At 34.8% G+C, this 14,861-nt stretch overlaps 1 protein-coding gene across 1 annotated transcript; it reads right to left on the bottom strand.

Annotated features, from left to right (window-relative positions):
- Positions 1-2,680: 2,680 nt before the first annotated feature.
- LOC113767058 (dihydroxy-acid dehydratase, chloroplastic-like) lies at positions 2,681-11,028 on the bottom strand. Its single transcript, XM_027311228.1, has 14 exons — positions 10,417-11,028; positions 8,815-8,886; positions 8,180-8,227; positions 7,364-7,518; positions 7,056-7,250; positions 6,875-6,986; positions 6,720-6,789; positions 6,456-6,514; positions 6,172-6,295; positions 5,995-6,065; positions 4,711-4,812; positions 4,401-4,481; positions 3,162-3,320; positions 2,681-3,064 (listed from the first exon to the last, which is right to left on the bottom strand). The coding sequence occupies exons 1-14, from the start codon at positions 10,960-10,962 to the stop codon at positions 3,014-3,016; spliced, it is 1,845 nt and encodes a 614-aa protein (XP_027167029.1). The 5' UTR covers positions 10,963-11,028; the 3' UTR covers positions 2,681-3,013.
- Between the last annotated feature and the right edge of the window lie 3,833 nt (positions 11,029-14,861).

The raw sequence follows: 14,861 nt of genomic DNA, 5'->3' as shown, positions 1-14,861 counted from the left end.
GTTCATTTGCAATTTAATTACATTTGATCTAACAAATTCAAAAGGCAAATTTCGCAGGCTTGTGCTTAATATTGACTTGGGTATGATGCTACTTTCTGAAGTTTTTATAGAAAAAGGCATTGTAACGATTTGACGTATATAAAATAAAAAAATTAAAAAATATATTCACGAGAAACGTAAAAAAATTTTGGTAAAAAAGGACAATCCAAACAATTAGGCTTTTGAACCTGAAAAAATGCACAATAGCAAATTGCGGAAACCTTTTTTCACCCAAACTTTTGCTTTTAATTGACCTACAATGAGAAGCTTTACTCTATATAATCAAAGAATAAGGATTAGATAAAAGTTGCAAAATATTTATTGGTGTTTTCGATGGTAATATTTGTCTTCTTGTTGCTAATTGAATGCAAGCAAAAACCATGGCTGCAACACAATATGACTCCACCTGTTGCTCTTTCTCATATCCAATACAAAACATCTTTATCCTAATAGAGTTTTAAAGTCTCAATTTGCTATCTAGACTAATAATGCCCTTCTTCCACAGCAAACTATTGCTGTCCATATTTGATGTTTCAATTTCTGAAAATTATATGCAGATTTCCTATGATACATCTCCTGCTCAAATATAACTTGCAAATAGAGTCACTTGGTTGAAACATAAGTAATATACTTTGAAGAAGGAGAAACAAATCCCTCCTTCTCCTTCTCCCAAAATAAATAAATAAATAAATCCAATAGAGAAGGATGTCTAACTTACCAAAAGTAAATTCTTGGTGAATGCACTTACCATGGTTGAGATATGATGCTACCTGGCTAATGTTCTACTGTTTCTCAAATTGCATGCAAAACATGTTGCTTTTACTTATTATCTTTGAATCCTCAAATCCCATCTGGACTAATAATTATCCTTCATCAAAAGCCAACTAAGGCCTCATTTGGAGCTACGTTAACTTACAGGGAAGCACTACTGACACAATTGCTTTTATTAAAAATGCTCTTAAATTATCAAAAATTGGACTCGTTAAATTACGAAAAATTGATTATCAAACACCCCAAAAGTACTTTTATTGTTTAAAAGCGCTTTTTTTTTTATTTTTTATAAACGCACCGCAATCCCAAACAGGGCTTAAAGAAGTATCATTAATTGATTTTTTTTTTCAAAAAATAAAGGGGGAGATGATATCTAGATACCCCTAATACTATCTTAATTTTCATTGCATTCTTAGCCAAATTAAAATAGTTAAGATCTGAGGTATGAAATAGGGTGTGTTGAATATCATTTCCTCACATAAGACGCTAATCAATCTTAACCAGATTTTTCAGTTCAATTTCATGCTAAAAGATACACCACTTGGGCTTCAATAGTAGGCTATTTGGCTGCCTATCTTCTACGACTTTTTTCTTTTTTTTAGGAGCCTCCAATCTTAAACTATTGTGAATTAATGATCACAACACAAATAACTAGAAGTTATTAACTACTAAGTACTATTAGGGCCACAAATAGTTGGATCTCAATAGCAGAATTAGGTTGTTTTTGGCCTAAACAAGCCAACCATTTGACTTCCAAATAGCTTTTGTGCCATCAATGTCCAGTTCTGTACGATAATCTGGAAACACTTTCTTATAGCCCAACTTAATTATTCAAATTTACATTTGTCATTAGCGAGCTTTTACAAAAACACCAACAATGAATCCCCTATTGATTTTTTTGGCCATTATTCATGGCACTCCAATTATTACTAATAATACTCCATCCTTTTTTCTTTTTTTTTTTTGCTGTAAAAGCACATGAATAAAATAAAGTGTCATTTAAAAATGTGAAGTGACAAACTACCAATAACGTATTTCTGTTATTAACTAGTATGCAACCGATTTTATTGTGTGATTCAAAAGACAAGTTTCTATTCGAATGGCTTTTCACAGGCGTTCTTATTCTATTATTTCAGTTTGATTTTAACTTCTAGTACTCGAAAATCAGTTTGTTTGATGCTATCATTTGCTTTTAAACCTAGATTTTAGAATGCTTTTAAAAGACCCAAAAAATTAAAGTTTAAAATCTATGAAGGAATAGCTTTTGCTCATTCTGATTAAACTACATTTTGCCTATTGATTTGTCTAAAGCAACAGAGAAAATCCCCTATTGATTTGTCTATTCTTCTTCAGAAATTTATTTATTTGTTTTTTTACTTGGGGGTATCCCAACCTTTCGACCAGATTAATCCCCTGAAACTGTGTAGAACCTTGCTCCAAAGATACACAGCGAGATAGCACACGAGTATCGATCAGAGACCTACAAACATTTATTTGGTTAACCCTTATTTTAACCAACACATGCATGTACCATTCATCTTTTTCACTTCCTTTCCTGTGTTATATTGCTACCTTATTATGATTTTTATCGGTTGTTTGTTAATTAGGTCCCCCATTGGATTGCATACTTACTACTTCAATAATGCTTGAGTCGCATTTCCCAGAGTATACTTACTCTGCCTATCTTAGAAATCTGCTTGACAAGAGCAGCAATATCCATCTCCAAGTAGTAAGCTAACCAAGAAAATGGCTTCTTCTCAATCTCCATTTTAATTTTCTTTTCTGTTTGCTAAGCACTTTGTATTTCTTTACTTGACTAGAATTACCATAGAATTACACACTTACAATAGAAAATACACCAACTACAGTATAGAAAATATTACACTACCCTGTTTGGGTTGCATCTTTTTAATAGAAAGCATGATTATGTCTTTGAGAACACCGTTATACGTGTTATGTAGTATACAACTACCAACAGAGTAGTTACAAACTTACAAGGTAAAAGGAGGAAAAAGAAAGACAAAATCATATCATATCATTCCCACACAGCATATTACAGGAACTAAAACTAGGAGAGAATTTTGAGCGGTCCCTTTGTAGCTTTCCCTAAAGAGCCGAGCAATGTTTAACCAATTGATGCATGCAGGATATTGGCCATTGCATATTTGCCTCTATGCCTTCTTAACGCGCGTAGTATCTAGTATTATTCATCAGTGACACATCCCCTTGAAGCTGATTGCACATTCTTGATGTACTGGCACCAGGACAAAATGGCATAAGATTCGAGTCTCAAAACTTTGTCTGGTGGAAAGAGATCAACTCAATCAAAGAATACAAGGAAAACTGCATACCTTGTAAAGTACCCCTCGGTCGGCCTTATACGTTGGGGGTTTCCATTTCTCTCTTCTCTCATCTAACTCGGTATCTGTTAAATCAACATCCATCCTCCGTTTTTGGATGTCTATGGTAATGATATCCCCATTTTCTACAAGACCAATTGGACCACCTTCCTGCAAGTGAAGTGCATTCCACTCAGTTAAAGAACAAAGCTTTTGCTAAATTAGACTTCATAAGATACATGTAGATTTGCCTGACATTTCAGCAGAAAGAAACTCTATCAAAAGCTTAGTTGCCGCACTAACCAACCTATCATATTTGGAGTACCATTCTTGCATCACGAACCTACCAAACATTGAAGTTCACTTGAGGAGGAATGGAAGGGAAGGGGGAATGGGTTAGGTTTGTTTAGAATGTGTTCTCTTCAAAACACTAAAAAGTTAGTTCTTCTTAATCACACGTTATTCATTTATTTATCTTTTAAGGCTGGCGACCGGGAGAGTTTTTAAAGGTATCTGCAGAGGAACAAAGGTTGCGTTCCTCTTCTTCAACAACATCATCTGTGGATGCAAAATTTGATTAAAATCCACACATAGCACGCAAGAAAACAACAAGCATCTTATCCCTCCTGTAGGTCAAGGCTTGTCTAAACCAACATCAAGTAGCCACAACTATCTTTTGATCAGTATGCAGTAGCAACATGGTCAGGTACTGATGCAACATTAACTATCGATGAGTTCCTAACTTAGGTCCTCTCAGTTCAAATTGTTAAACAAGAATATACATGTTATCTTCAATGCCTGCCAAACTAGGGCTCTGATTTATCTTGACTCTTGCATAGGTGAGTCCATTAAAGTGCAAGGAATGCCAAGCAAAAATTATAATACAGAAATGTCAAATTGTTATTATTTTTTTTATAAATAAGAACAGCACTGCTTAACCAAGTGCGCATCAAGGAAACCCATCTCTTTTACAACTTCAAGTTGTATTTATGATCTCCTTGGAGCAATGTGATGAAGAAGATGCTCAACAGAAGAGAAGACAAGTTTGAACTGCAGAATAAAAGGGCTGACACAACTTGATCATTTGCATAAATGTAACCAGATACAAGGTATGCATGTTGACAATTTGAGCCGAGAGCAACACTACATCAATGTTATATATTAGTATTTTCTGACTCGTTCCTTTCCTTCTTTAACTATTCATGACCTCCATTATTCCTTCAACACATTTTAGACACAAAACCAGCATACCTGTGCTTCTGGGCAAATGTGTCCAACGACATATCCATGCGAGCCTCCAGAAAATCTTCCATCAGTCAGCAGTGCAACATCCTGCAGTATTTAAATTGAGCCACAAATTTTGTTTAGCGTAAAAAGTTGCCACCACTATCATTTCAGGTCTAGACACAGCTAAACCAGAAAAACATTTTAACAAAAGTTTCAAGACAACAAATAAACGTTTTGCAGAACTTCCCGTTCCATCCCCAGTATATGCTGACATCATACAAGGAATACATGAACCCAAGTAGCCAATTGTAACTGTAATCAGAGGATAGCACACCTTTCCAAGACCTGCACCCATTATTGCACTAGTTGGTGTAAGCATTTCAGGCATGCCTGGTCCACCCTTAGGCCCCTCTCCTCTAATAACAACTACTTTCCCCTGGAAGATGAGAAACATATAAAAAAACATAAAAGAATATTACAATTAAAGCTAGTCAATATCATACCAAAAAGATGCGTTTAATTATAACAGTTTACTTCCTGAAGTATAAAGAGGAGAGAAAGTAGGAGCAGCTAAGATTATTGAGCAAGCTGCTCACATTTCAAGTACAACTTGGCTCAATAAGGTTCATTTTTCCACTAAACTACAAAGAGATCAATCTTTCTTCAACTTATTTAGCACTAATTAACTTATGAACCTGGACCATGGCACAATATGCCAAAGGAAAGAAAAAGCCAATCAGGCTTTACTTAAAGTTGCAAGGTTAAATGTTGTTCAGTGTGGCTTGAATATAAAACCAATCAAGCTTGAAAAAAAATACAGGTCTGCTTATTGTTCTCTTAGATGTGATGAAAACATAAAGGTAAGCAATCATTCATATCAGAGGATAGTGCCTACCAGTATCAGCTTAAACAAAGACAAATATTGGGAAAGCATCAAATGAGAAAGAATCCAAAGTGGAAAAGGGGATCATTTATCAAGAACTCAAGATTTTTCTGTCAAATATATGAGAAAAAGATTCAAAAATGGTTCCATCCCTGCTTGAAATTGTATATGAGAGGCAAAGAGGTGCACATTCAAGATAAATAGCATATAATTGTACACAAATGGGCTGAGAAAGTGTACAGTTTAACACCTACACCAGAAACAGAGACTGAAATGCCATGAAAAATATTCAGTTTGTTTTTCTCAAAAATAGCGACAGGCATGAGATCTTAAAATGAACTAAAAATCATGTTTGTGCCAAAACACAATAATGCCATGTAACCTTGAATAACAATAAGTTACTAGGTCCCTATCTGAAGAAAGAAAGAAAAAAGATATTAAAGGGTTTTTAAAGAATTTTACTTTTTGAATTGGCTAACTTCCAATACAGAACTTGCAGAGCCGTTTTAAGTGCCAAAAAAATTGACTACGAAACTAGACCAAAGTCTAGCAAACCCCAGTCTTTGAAGTTTAATGACATAATCAGGCAGTAACAGGTAGGAATAAATAGGCCATCAGCAATTAATGCAGGAGCTAAGCATTACACCTTCCGTAGACAGATCTTTTGTCCTCTCTCCTACTTCTAAAAAGCAAGTACACGGTAAAAAACAGAAGTCACACAAGTAGAGACCTCACCTTAAAACTTGCAGGATTTTCTGAGATAGCCTGGAGCATAGATTCCTCTCCTTCAAAGACAAGAGCCGGACCTGATAGATAAATGCATAACAATTTTCTCTTTAGCATGGCAGATATGTTCAGAAGAAAAGGTATAGATTTCATCAAAAGGAATATTATGGTTGCAACACACCTCACCTGAAAAATATAGCCCTTCTTTTCCTGTAATTTTTGCCACAGAACCCTCAGGTGCAATATTCCCATATAATATTTGGATGTGACCAGTTTGTTTTATGGGGTTTGCCAATGGTCTTATAATTTGCTGTCAAAAGAAAGATGGCCTTAATTTTGCTTTTACCAATACCAACAGAAAATAACAATACATCTAAGATGGCCTTAATTTTGCTAACCAATTAACCAACAGAAAATAACAATACATCTTTGCCACAGATTGACATTATCTTCTGCTGACAGGAATTTACCTGACCCTCAGACAAAGATGGGAACAGTTTTGCATTTTCAGCCAAAGTCTTTCCAGTCACTACACAAAAAACAGGCATAAAAGATTGAAGAACACCAAATCAACTTTTAAGAAATTTAAAGCCACAATAAGGGTGGAATGCACATTTCAACCTATAAAGCAGAATTAAAGAAAGAACTGGAAATGAAAGAGAGCTTTGAAGCAGAATTAGAAATTTTCCCCCGCTACCATTTCCTGACACCTAAAAAAATGACAATAAGCATACCAGTGATACAATCCCCATCCAGAAATCCAAGCTCTAATAGGTATCTGATGATTGCAGGTGTACCTCCAATCTACAAAATGTTCAATGAGAAAGTAATTCGTACATCATAAAGACGAAAACTGGAGCAAAATAGTCACCCACAAAAGTATACAAACCCTGTGGACATCCTCCATGACATATTTGCCACTTGGCTTTAGATCTGCGAGGAATGGAACCTTGTCACTGACTCTTTGGAAGTCATCAAGAGTCAACTGCAAACCAACAGACCTGCCAGCATCTAGCATGTGTTACTTTCCATTAACTGGTAAGAAGAAAGGCTAGCATCCGGCATCTCACCTTGCAATAGCAATCAAATGCAAAACAGCATTTGTGGATCCCCCCAATGCCATGACCATCACCATTGCATTATGTAGTGATTTTGGAGTGATAATATCTTGTGGTTTCAGGTCCATCTTTATCAAGTCTAAAAGATATTTTCCAGCAAGGCGGCACTCATCCAACTTGAGTGGGTCTTCAGCAGGTGTTGAAGAGCTTGTTGAATAAAGAACATAACAGCGTCACATAATAGCATCTAGGCTAAGAACAATACGACAACCCAAGTAACCTGAATCAAAGATGGGAGAAGAATTTATTAAATTCTCTACCTGTAAGGAAGGGATATTCCCATAGTCTCAATGGCAGACGCCATGGTGTTGGCAGTATACATTCCACCACAGGCACCAGCTCCAGGACATGAATTGCGAACTACATTCATCCTCTGTTCATCACTGACAGAACCACTGACATACTCCCCATAAGCCTACAGTAAGAATTATGACAAGATTCATGGAATCCAAGTATTTACGGATATAGAAATTGATCAATCATTAGTAAGAGAAGACAGAAACTAGAGAAACAGGATGACAACTAAACTACATGCTCCCCAGACAAGGATTAGCTGAAGTTGTTCCCAGTAATTTAAATTAAAAGAAGGAGAAGCATAAGCTTTTGCAGGAGTAGCAAATTAGTTCAACTACAAACAAATCCTCCAAATCAGATTGCATAAGATTGTGTTCTGGCGGGTAGACCCTATTTATCTGCACAAGATGGAAATTAAAGGAAGAATGAGAGTAACTTCACTATTCTTCATCTCCTTGCATTTTTTGAAATCTTCTAAAACAAGAAAAATAGAAAAATATTTACGAAGTTATTTTGTTTTCTAAACCTCAACTTTCAGTTGTATGAAAACTAACTCAAATTATCTGAGGAAAACTAAATTTAGTTTCAGCTCTGAACTAGTTGACATTGTCCATCAGTAAGCCTGTATGAAAAAGCAAAAAAGCACTCTAACAAGCAGAAAGGACACAGGAAACTAGGAAGGTGGAGTGGGGGAGGACAGAACATAAGAGAGCAAGAAAAACCACCTACCCAAATCAAAAGATAAGCAAAAATTCAGCAACACTGCAATGCAGCATACATACCTGGAAGGCAGATACTATGTCGTATGTATGGCCTTGAAAATGTCCAGGCTACAGAAGAAAAACAGAAAAAGAAACTTTAAGCAGTACATCCTGATGCAAAAGAATGATTCACAGGCATTTTATTTAAGAATCATAGCCTGAATAACAGATACAACAACCAGTTCAACAGCATATTCATTTATATGCTAAAAAACAGAGCAGTGACTTTGATCCTGACACTATCTGCAGACTTTTTCAGCTTTTACAATTAAAGAGTGGATATCTCAAGATATAATGCCAACATTGGATACACACACAATATAGAGTACTGACCAAATATCCTACTTGGTAGTATTGTTTTTTGCATCATCTTCTAGACTTTTAGACTCCATGTCCCTTGGTGCCAACTTCACCAGGTAAACTCTTAAATAACCATCCATGTGATTCCCAGAAGACATAATCTAGCTATTAATCTCAATGATGGTCCACGACATAAAAATTTGCAAAAGAAAAAAGAGAAAGGCCCAGGAGCTTCTTGCTTGAAGTTTTACTAGATGATTTGGAAAAGCACCACAGGATCCTTAACAAGCTTCTGTTTTTAACTAAGAATGGAAAGAATAGTTAACAGTATTAAACAGAGCTATAATAAAACTAACCTTTATGGTTCCCCCATAAACCATAATGCTTGGCCGATTTAGCCGTCCCATTGCCATAATTGTACCGGGCATCTGCAGCATTAATAACACTAAACTGAATTCATTTCACTTTGAGATTTGTTTCAGTAGTACTTCATCTATAAATAACTTTAAAAATTTGACTCTCCTAGAATGAATTTCCAATGTACTAATTATCATAGATACATAGAAGGCAAAAGACAGGAGACAACTACGGCAAATTTGTTTGGCAGACAAAGTATATCCCACAAAAATCAGGGAAATGGCGAGTTCTAATGCTCAAAATTACAAAAGTATCATGCTTAACATGCAAAAAGTCTCTAGAAAATTAAACAATCAAAGTTCAAAACTTTCTGTATTTTGAGTCTGAGGCCATGATTTTTATATTACTTGACCATCATGAGCTCAAATTGATTCAGCATTTCAAAATGTGCTATAACTAGAGGACTTTTTGCAATGAATCATTTCCTCAAACAAGTAAATGCTTAAAATTCTCAAACCATGCTTTCTGGAGGTAGCCAGCAGAAGTTGTAAAATATATTGGGGAAGGGACAACCAATACAGAAAAAAATGCAACGTCTACATATTTTCTTCTATTAAATTGAAAAGGTGCAAAGAAGCCTATCCTTTATCTGTCTGCTTAAGTACTAAGTTTATCAGACAAAGTATTCAATCTCCAAAAATGTCATATCCCATCATGGTAGAAAACATAAAGATTTTTCCTTCCACTTTCAGAAATAATTCTTAATGGCCTCCAGGCTCAGAAAATCTGATTCTTCATTCACCAACAAAAGTATCCACAAAGAGATAGCATCTGCGTTGACATTCATAAATTCAAGCGCCTCTTATAATAAAATCAAAAACAAATGAAAAACAAGACAACTAGAAATGATTGTATTCCTAGATCATATTCTGGTACCACTACACTAGTGAAAGGATTAGCTCAGAACAGAAGGCAGGTTGAAGAACATTGACAATTTAAAAGAGAAGGTTATTGAGCATTTGAAATTAAGCTAACCTGTCCCACTGAAGGGTTAAATTCAAACAATTTAAGATAAGATCTCGCAGACTAGTGTTGCTAACTAAAATGACTACCCATTGCTGGAAAATCAACACGTTAGTTCCAAAAGGAGAACTACTTACCCCTCTGTACAGAAAAACCATGAATAATTCAATAATCGAGACTTTTACATTAATTGTTAAAGTCCCTCATCAAAGCTCAAGCTTCCAATGCAACACTCATCAAAAGTTCGAGCAAGTTGCAATATTATACTAATCTGTCCCTTTAAAAAGTTAATCAACATCAAAAGCGAATGTCAGCCCTCGCATGCTAACAATATAGCAACTAGGATAAGTTCTCCATCTGAAAATTCAAGGTAATAGTTCCAAAATGAGAAAATGATCCTCCATATAGAAGACCCAGAAATGCCAAAAATCACAACTTCTATACAAACGATTAATCCCTCTATACAAAGGTTAATCCAACAATGAAATAGCATTGTAACGCTCAAATCTTTACCTAAAAATGCTGACCACATTTCATAGAAAAAAGGCGTTACAGCAGAAAAAGATGTAAGGCCTTACATTTTTATCACAACCCGGAATGGAAATGTTTCCATCATACCACTGCGCAGCCATAACAGTCTCAATACTATCAGCAATCAAATCCCTTGACTGCAAACTATAGCACATTCCTCTAGTCCCCATAGAAATGGCATCACTAACTCCAATAGTATTGAACCTAAATCCCACCATTCCAGCCTCTTTAACTCCTTCTTTAACAGCTTCAGAAAGTTTCAACAGATGCATGTTGCACGTATTCCCTTCATACCAAACTGATGATATTCCAATTTGAGGCTTATGCAAGTCATCATCTGTCAATCCTACTCCATAAAGAACTGCCTGTGAGCCCCCTTGGGACTTGGGTTCAGTGATTCTTGAGCTGTATTTGTTCAGCTTCTCCGATAAAGCGGTAGTTTGTGGTGGCGGAGGTGGTCGTGCAGTCTGAGTCGTGGATGCTTGGATGGTGAAGTTGGGAACCCTTTTAGGTAAAAGATTGAATTTTGGGATGTGGCTTTTGAAGGGGACAGGTGTTGGGCTGGTTGGCGGAGTTAATAGAGCAGCTTGCATGGTGGCGGCGGTGGTCGTGTGTGCGCCGGAGTTGGTGAGAGAGAGAAGGATAAAGTAGGGGTTTAGTCAGGGTACTAGGATTTGAAAGGGAGCAGTCACTGTTGGACACGATGGAGGAGTTTTTAATGTGTTGGAAGCCACGATGGAGGAGTTTTCTAACCCACACCCTTACAGGCTCATGTCTCACTTTTTATTATATGGTTATTTCTTCTACATAAATATCATATTTTAGTTCTTTTTTATTTTCTTAAAATTTAATAATTATTAATTAAATAAAACATAAATACAATAGTTTAAAAAATGTAATATATAATAGAAAATTAGAAAATACAGCAAAAAATTCATAAAAATCTCATTTTTTATGCATTTTGATTTTTTTAGTTTGTTAATTTTTTTGTATTACTCAGTTAATAGTTATTGGATTTTAAAGAAATAAAAAGAACTAAAACATGATGTTTATATAGGAGAAATAGTAATATAATAAAAAATGTGACAGGGAGTGATACAGGGTGTGGGACAGAAGATCCGTACCGGTTGCTTTTGCCTTTTAGAGGAAAACGTGGAAGTGGAAATGTGACCAAATTGAATTGAGAAGAGAACAAAAAAAATGTCTATTCTTTCTTAATTTCAGTGAGATAAAGACTAATTTGACTAATTTACACTAGGTGGGTTTGAATAGGAAATTGTTTAAAAGTATTATAATGTGATATATGTGAGGAAAAATATAATTTAAAATTTTAAAAAATGGTTGAAAATTATATTCATGATGCAATTTTTTAGCAACAATATTTGTGGTTGACGTATACTATAGATTAATGTAATCTTATGGTATGGATTTAAAGAGATAGCTAGCATGTTCAAAGTACTAATCAATTTAAATCATTGATTGCACTGTTGTAATTAAATTTGTTTAGCGAGTACAAAAAGGTTTGATTGGAGTAAAAATTATGGTTTTGTACCGATTGAAGATTATTTGGATAAATTTTTTTGATATTATTTATTATAGTACATTTTTATGTGATGCATATGAAATAAAAGGATAGTTAAAAATGTATCTTGAAAATAATTAAAAAATTTTCCAAATTACCATATCCAAAAGAACGCACTATAATAACTACATGTCTTATTAATTTGGATGTGTGGAGAGACAGACTGACTTTTAGTTTTCATTTATATGCGCAGTCTACTCGTAGCATACAACAATTTTTAAATTTAATAAAAGCTTGAAATTTTGGAGACATATAAAAGAACAACACCAAGTGTGAGCAGGGGATGTAAAAAAGATAAAAATATATTCTTAACACTAATGTAACATAATTGTGCCCCTATGAAAAATGTCTAGCTCCGCCATGTGTGAATTGTTTGAAGTTGGTATGTTTCATAGGAGGAGAATGACAGATGAGAAAAGTTTGGGACAAGAGCGAGCACATTTAAGGTTTGATACAATTGGTATAATTGTTATATTTCTTTTAAAAGTTGGAACACATTTATAAATGTGGTTGTATTCATATATTAGGTTGTTTTACATGAACAAAATTCACAACAATGTAATGTTAATATAAACTAAATCATATAACATATACAACAATGACGAAACAATTGCAGGAGTATTTGCTCCAAACTCGAAAAACCTTATTCTAATGAAGCCATAAATGTTGGAGGGTGGTCCATATTTTGATGAGAACGATCGATCACTAATAATTCTTTTGTGAAAATCGGTCCTTTCTTTTTCCAAAAGCCCAATTCCTATATAAAGATAACATTGAGAAAAAAATTTATTTGTGGACTATTTCTAAAAAATTATTTATTTGCATTATTAATACATTTTTCAATAATTTTTTTATCTCTCATACATCATATTAAAAAAAATATTACAGTATTTTAAAAAAAAAATTATCACAAATAATATACTATCGAGGCACACTAACTGAAAGGGGTGGACTGAAAAAGATGGATTGAGGATTGGTGCAATTACAAGATCTATAAATCGCACCATACTTTCAACAGACCTATTGGTCAATGTAGGGATGGCAATGGGGGCGGGTGCCCGCGGGGGGCTCTCGGGGCGGGGGCGGGGGGGAATTTTTTCCCCCCGTTTAGAAACGGGGCGGGGGAATATACCCCCGCCCCATCCCCCGCCCCGCCACCCGCAAAAACAAAATTATATATATAATTATATATAATATGTAATTTAATTAGTTATAAACTTATGATAATGATAGTATTAGTTAGATGTATTATATAATGTATATTAGTGTATGTAATATAATTGATATTATCAATTATATGAATAATTAGACATGTCTACTAATAGAATTTATTAATTAGTTATACTAAATTTACTAATACATTTATACTAAATTTCTAATTACACTTAATAGAATAACACTTTTTTCTCAAAAAAAAGCACAAACACAATAATGAATTAGTGATTGTATTTGTACCAAAAGTGAAAACTTAACTATTTTAGTTGTATTTATTTCATTATGTTGGATTGTATTCAAATAACTTTTGTTTGATTGTTTTTATGAGTTTCAATTGTAAAATTAAAATGAATAATAACTTGATGATGTGTTGATATTTTAGTACTTGATTATTTATTAAAATTTAACTATAATAAAATTTTATTAACCCCGCGGGGGAAGCGGGGCGGGGGCGGGACGGGGGGAGTGGGAGGCGGGGGACGGAGCGGGGGCGGGGGGAGTTTGTAGGCAGCGGGCCCCGCCCCAACCCCGCCCCGTTGCCATCCCTAGTCAAATGAGTTCAGCTCAATTTTGGCCCCATTTACTAATTTAAATGGGCAGTCCAAATTGAACTGAATTTATTCAACCAATTTGAGTCATTGGCAGCAATCTACGATTGTTCTGCACTGCAGACAGCCCAAATCTAGTAAGTATATCAAGAACTATATTTACCTTTACTTGGCCATTGGCTGAGAAGGAGGGCAAAAGGCCAGAATTTCTTTTTTTAGGTAAGAGGCATTGAATTTAAGATTTATTATTTATAATTCCTTCTCTTTTTGCCCTTCAATACAATTCTTAGTAAATTGTTCATTTACTTTGTATACCCTTTGTTTCTCTCTCATTTTTCTGGAGGGGATTAACTTTAATTCAGATGACTCTATATAATAGCTGTTTGCTGTTAGAGCTAGACTTAGTTTGTCATTAATTTAATCTCTCTAATTACCAAAAAAATAAAAAATTTAAAAGATCTTGCTTAATATGCTCTTAGGAAGGTATTGATTGGGTTTATTTGCCTTTAAATTTTTATTTTTTAAAATAATGTACTTAAAAAAAAATAGTGTCACATTTGTTGTTAGTGTTTAGATACCCTCTTTTGGATGTACTCTTATAGCTAGGCATACATTTGTTTTGGGGCCCAATATAGCTAGTCCCATATAGATAGGGGCTAATTTGCAATTTGTCTCTACCACTTATTGCTGTCAATGATGACTCGGTGGGGAGACACATGACCAATCCAATCAGATGAAAAGCCGTGCAGTTAGTCCACCGTAAGGCATAAAAGGCGTGCTACCTTTTCCACGCCCAAAATGAAACCGGCAGCGATTGGGCACCAAATCCCATTAATTACACGTCCAGTCAAAGTTCAAAAACGTCTAGTCAAAGTCTAAGATGCGTCTGGAAACTGAAATGAAATTAGAATCTAGGGATAATTTCAGAAACCTACCCTGAGGTTTCTGACACTTTTACTGACACCCCTTGAGGTTCTCAAAATTTCACTAACCTCCCTTGCTTTTGAGTTTTTGGTAACAATGCAGTCCAAATCTGATTACAATATTATTTTCATGTGTGAGAAGGAATTTTTATTCCATGGCTGCCCCTTTGCTCCTTGTATTAGTAGAAGATTGAAAGAATAATAAATTATTAGAATGATTACTA

This window comes from Coffea eugenioides, chromosome 3 (assembly GCF_003713205.1).
Source record: "Coffea eugenioides isolate CCC68of chromosome 3, Ceug_1.0, whole genome shotgun sequence".
NCBI classification, from domain to species: Eukaryota; Viridiplantae; Streptophyta; class Magnoliopsida; order Gentianales; family Rubiaceae; genus Coffea; species Coffea eugenioides.
The sequence above is the reverse complement of the archived record's forward strand: the minus strand, read 5'-3'. Positions and strand labels throughout refer to the sequence as shown.

Bases quoted from the DNA above. Each gene is read 5' to 3' on its own strand.
- LOC113767058 (XM_027311228.1), bottom strand. From the start codon at position 10,962: ATGCAAGCTGCTCTATTAACTCCGCCAACCAGCCCAACACCTGTCCCC. The intron at 6,987-7,055 runs GTGAGATGCCGG...AGATGCTGGCAG, and splicing joins CATTTGATTGCTATTGCAAG to GTCTGTTGGTTTGCAGTTGA. The intron at 6,515-6,719 runs GTATGCTTATTG...TTTTTTGTGTAG, and splicing joins GGATGGGGATTGTATCACTG to TGACTGGAAAGACTTTGGCT.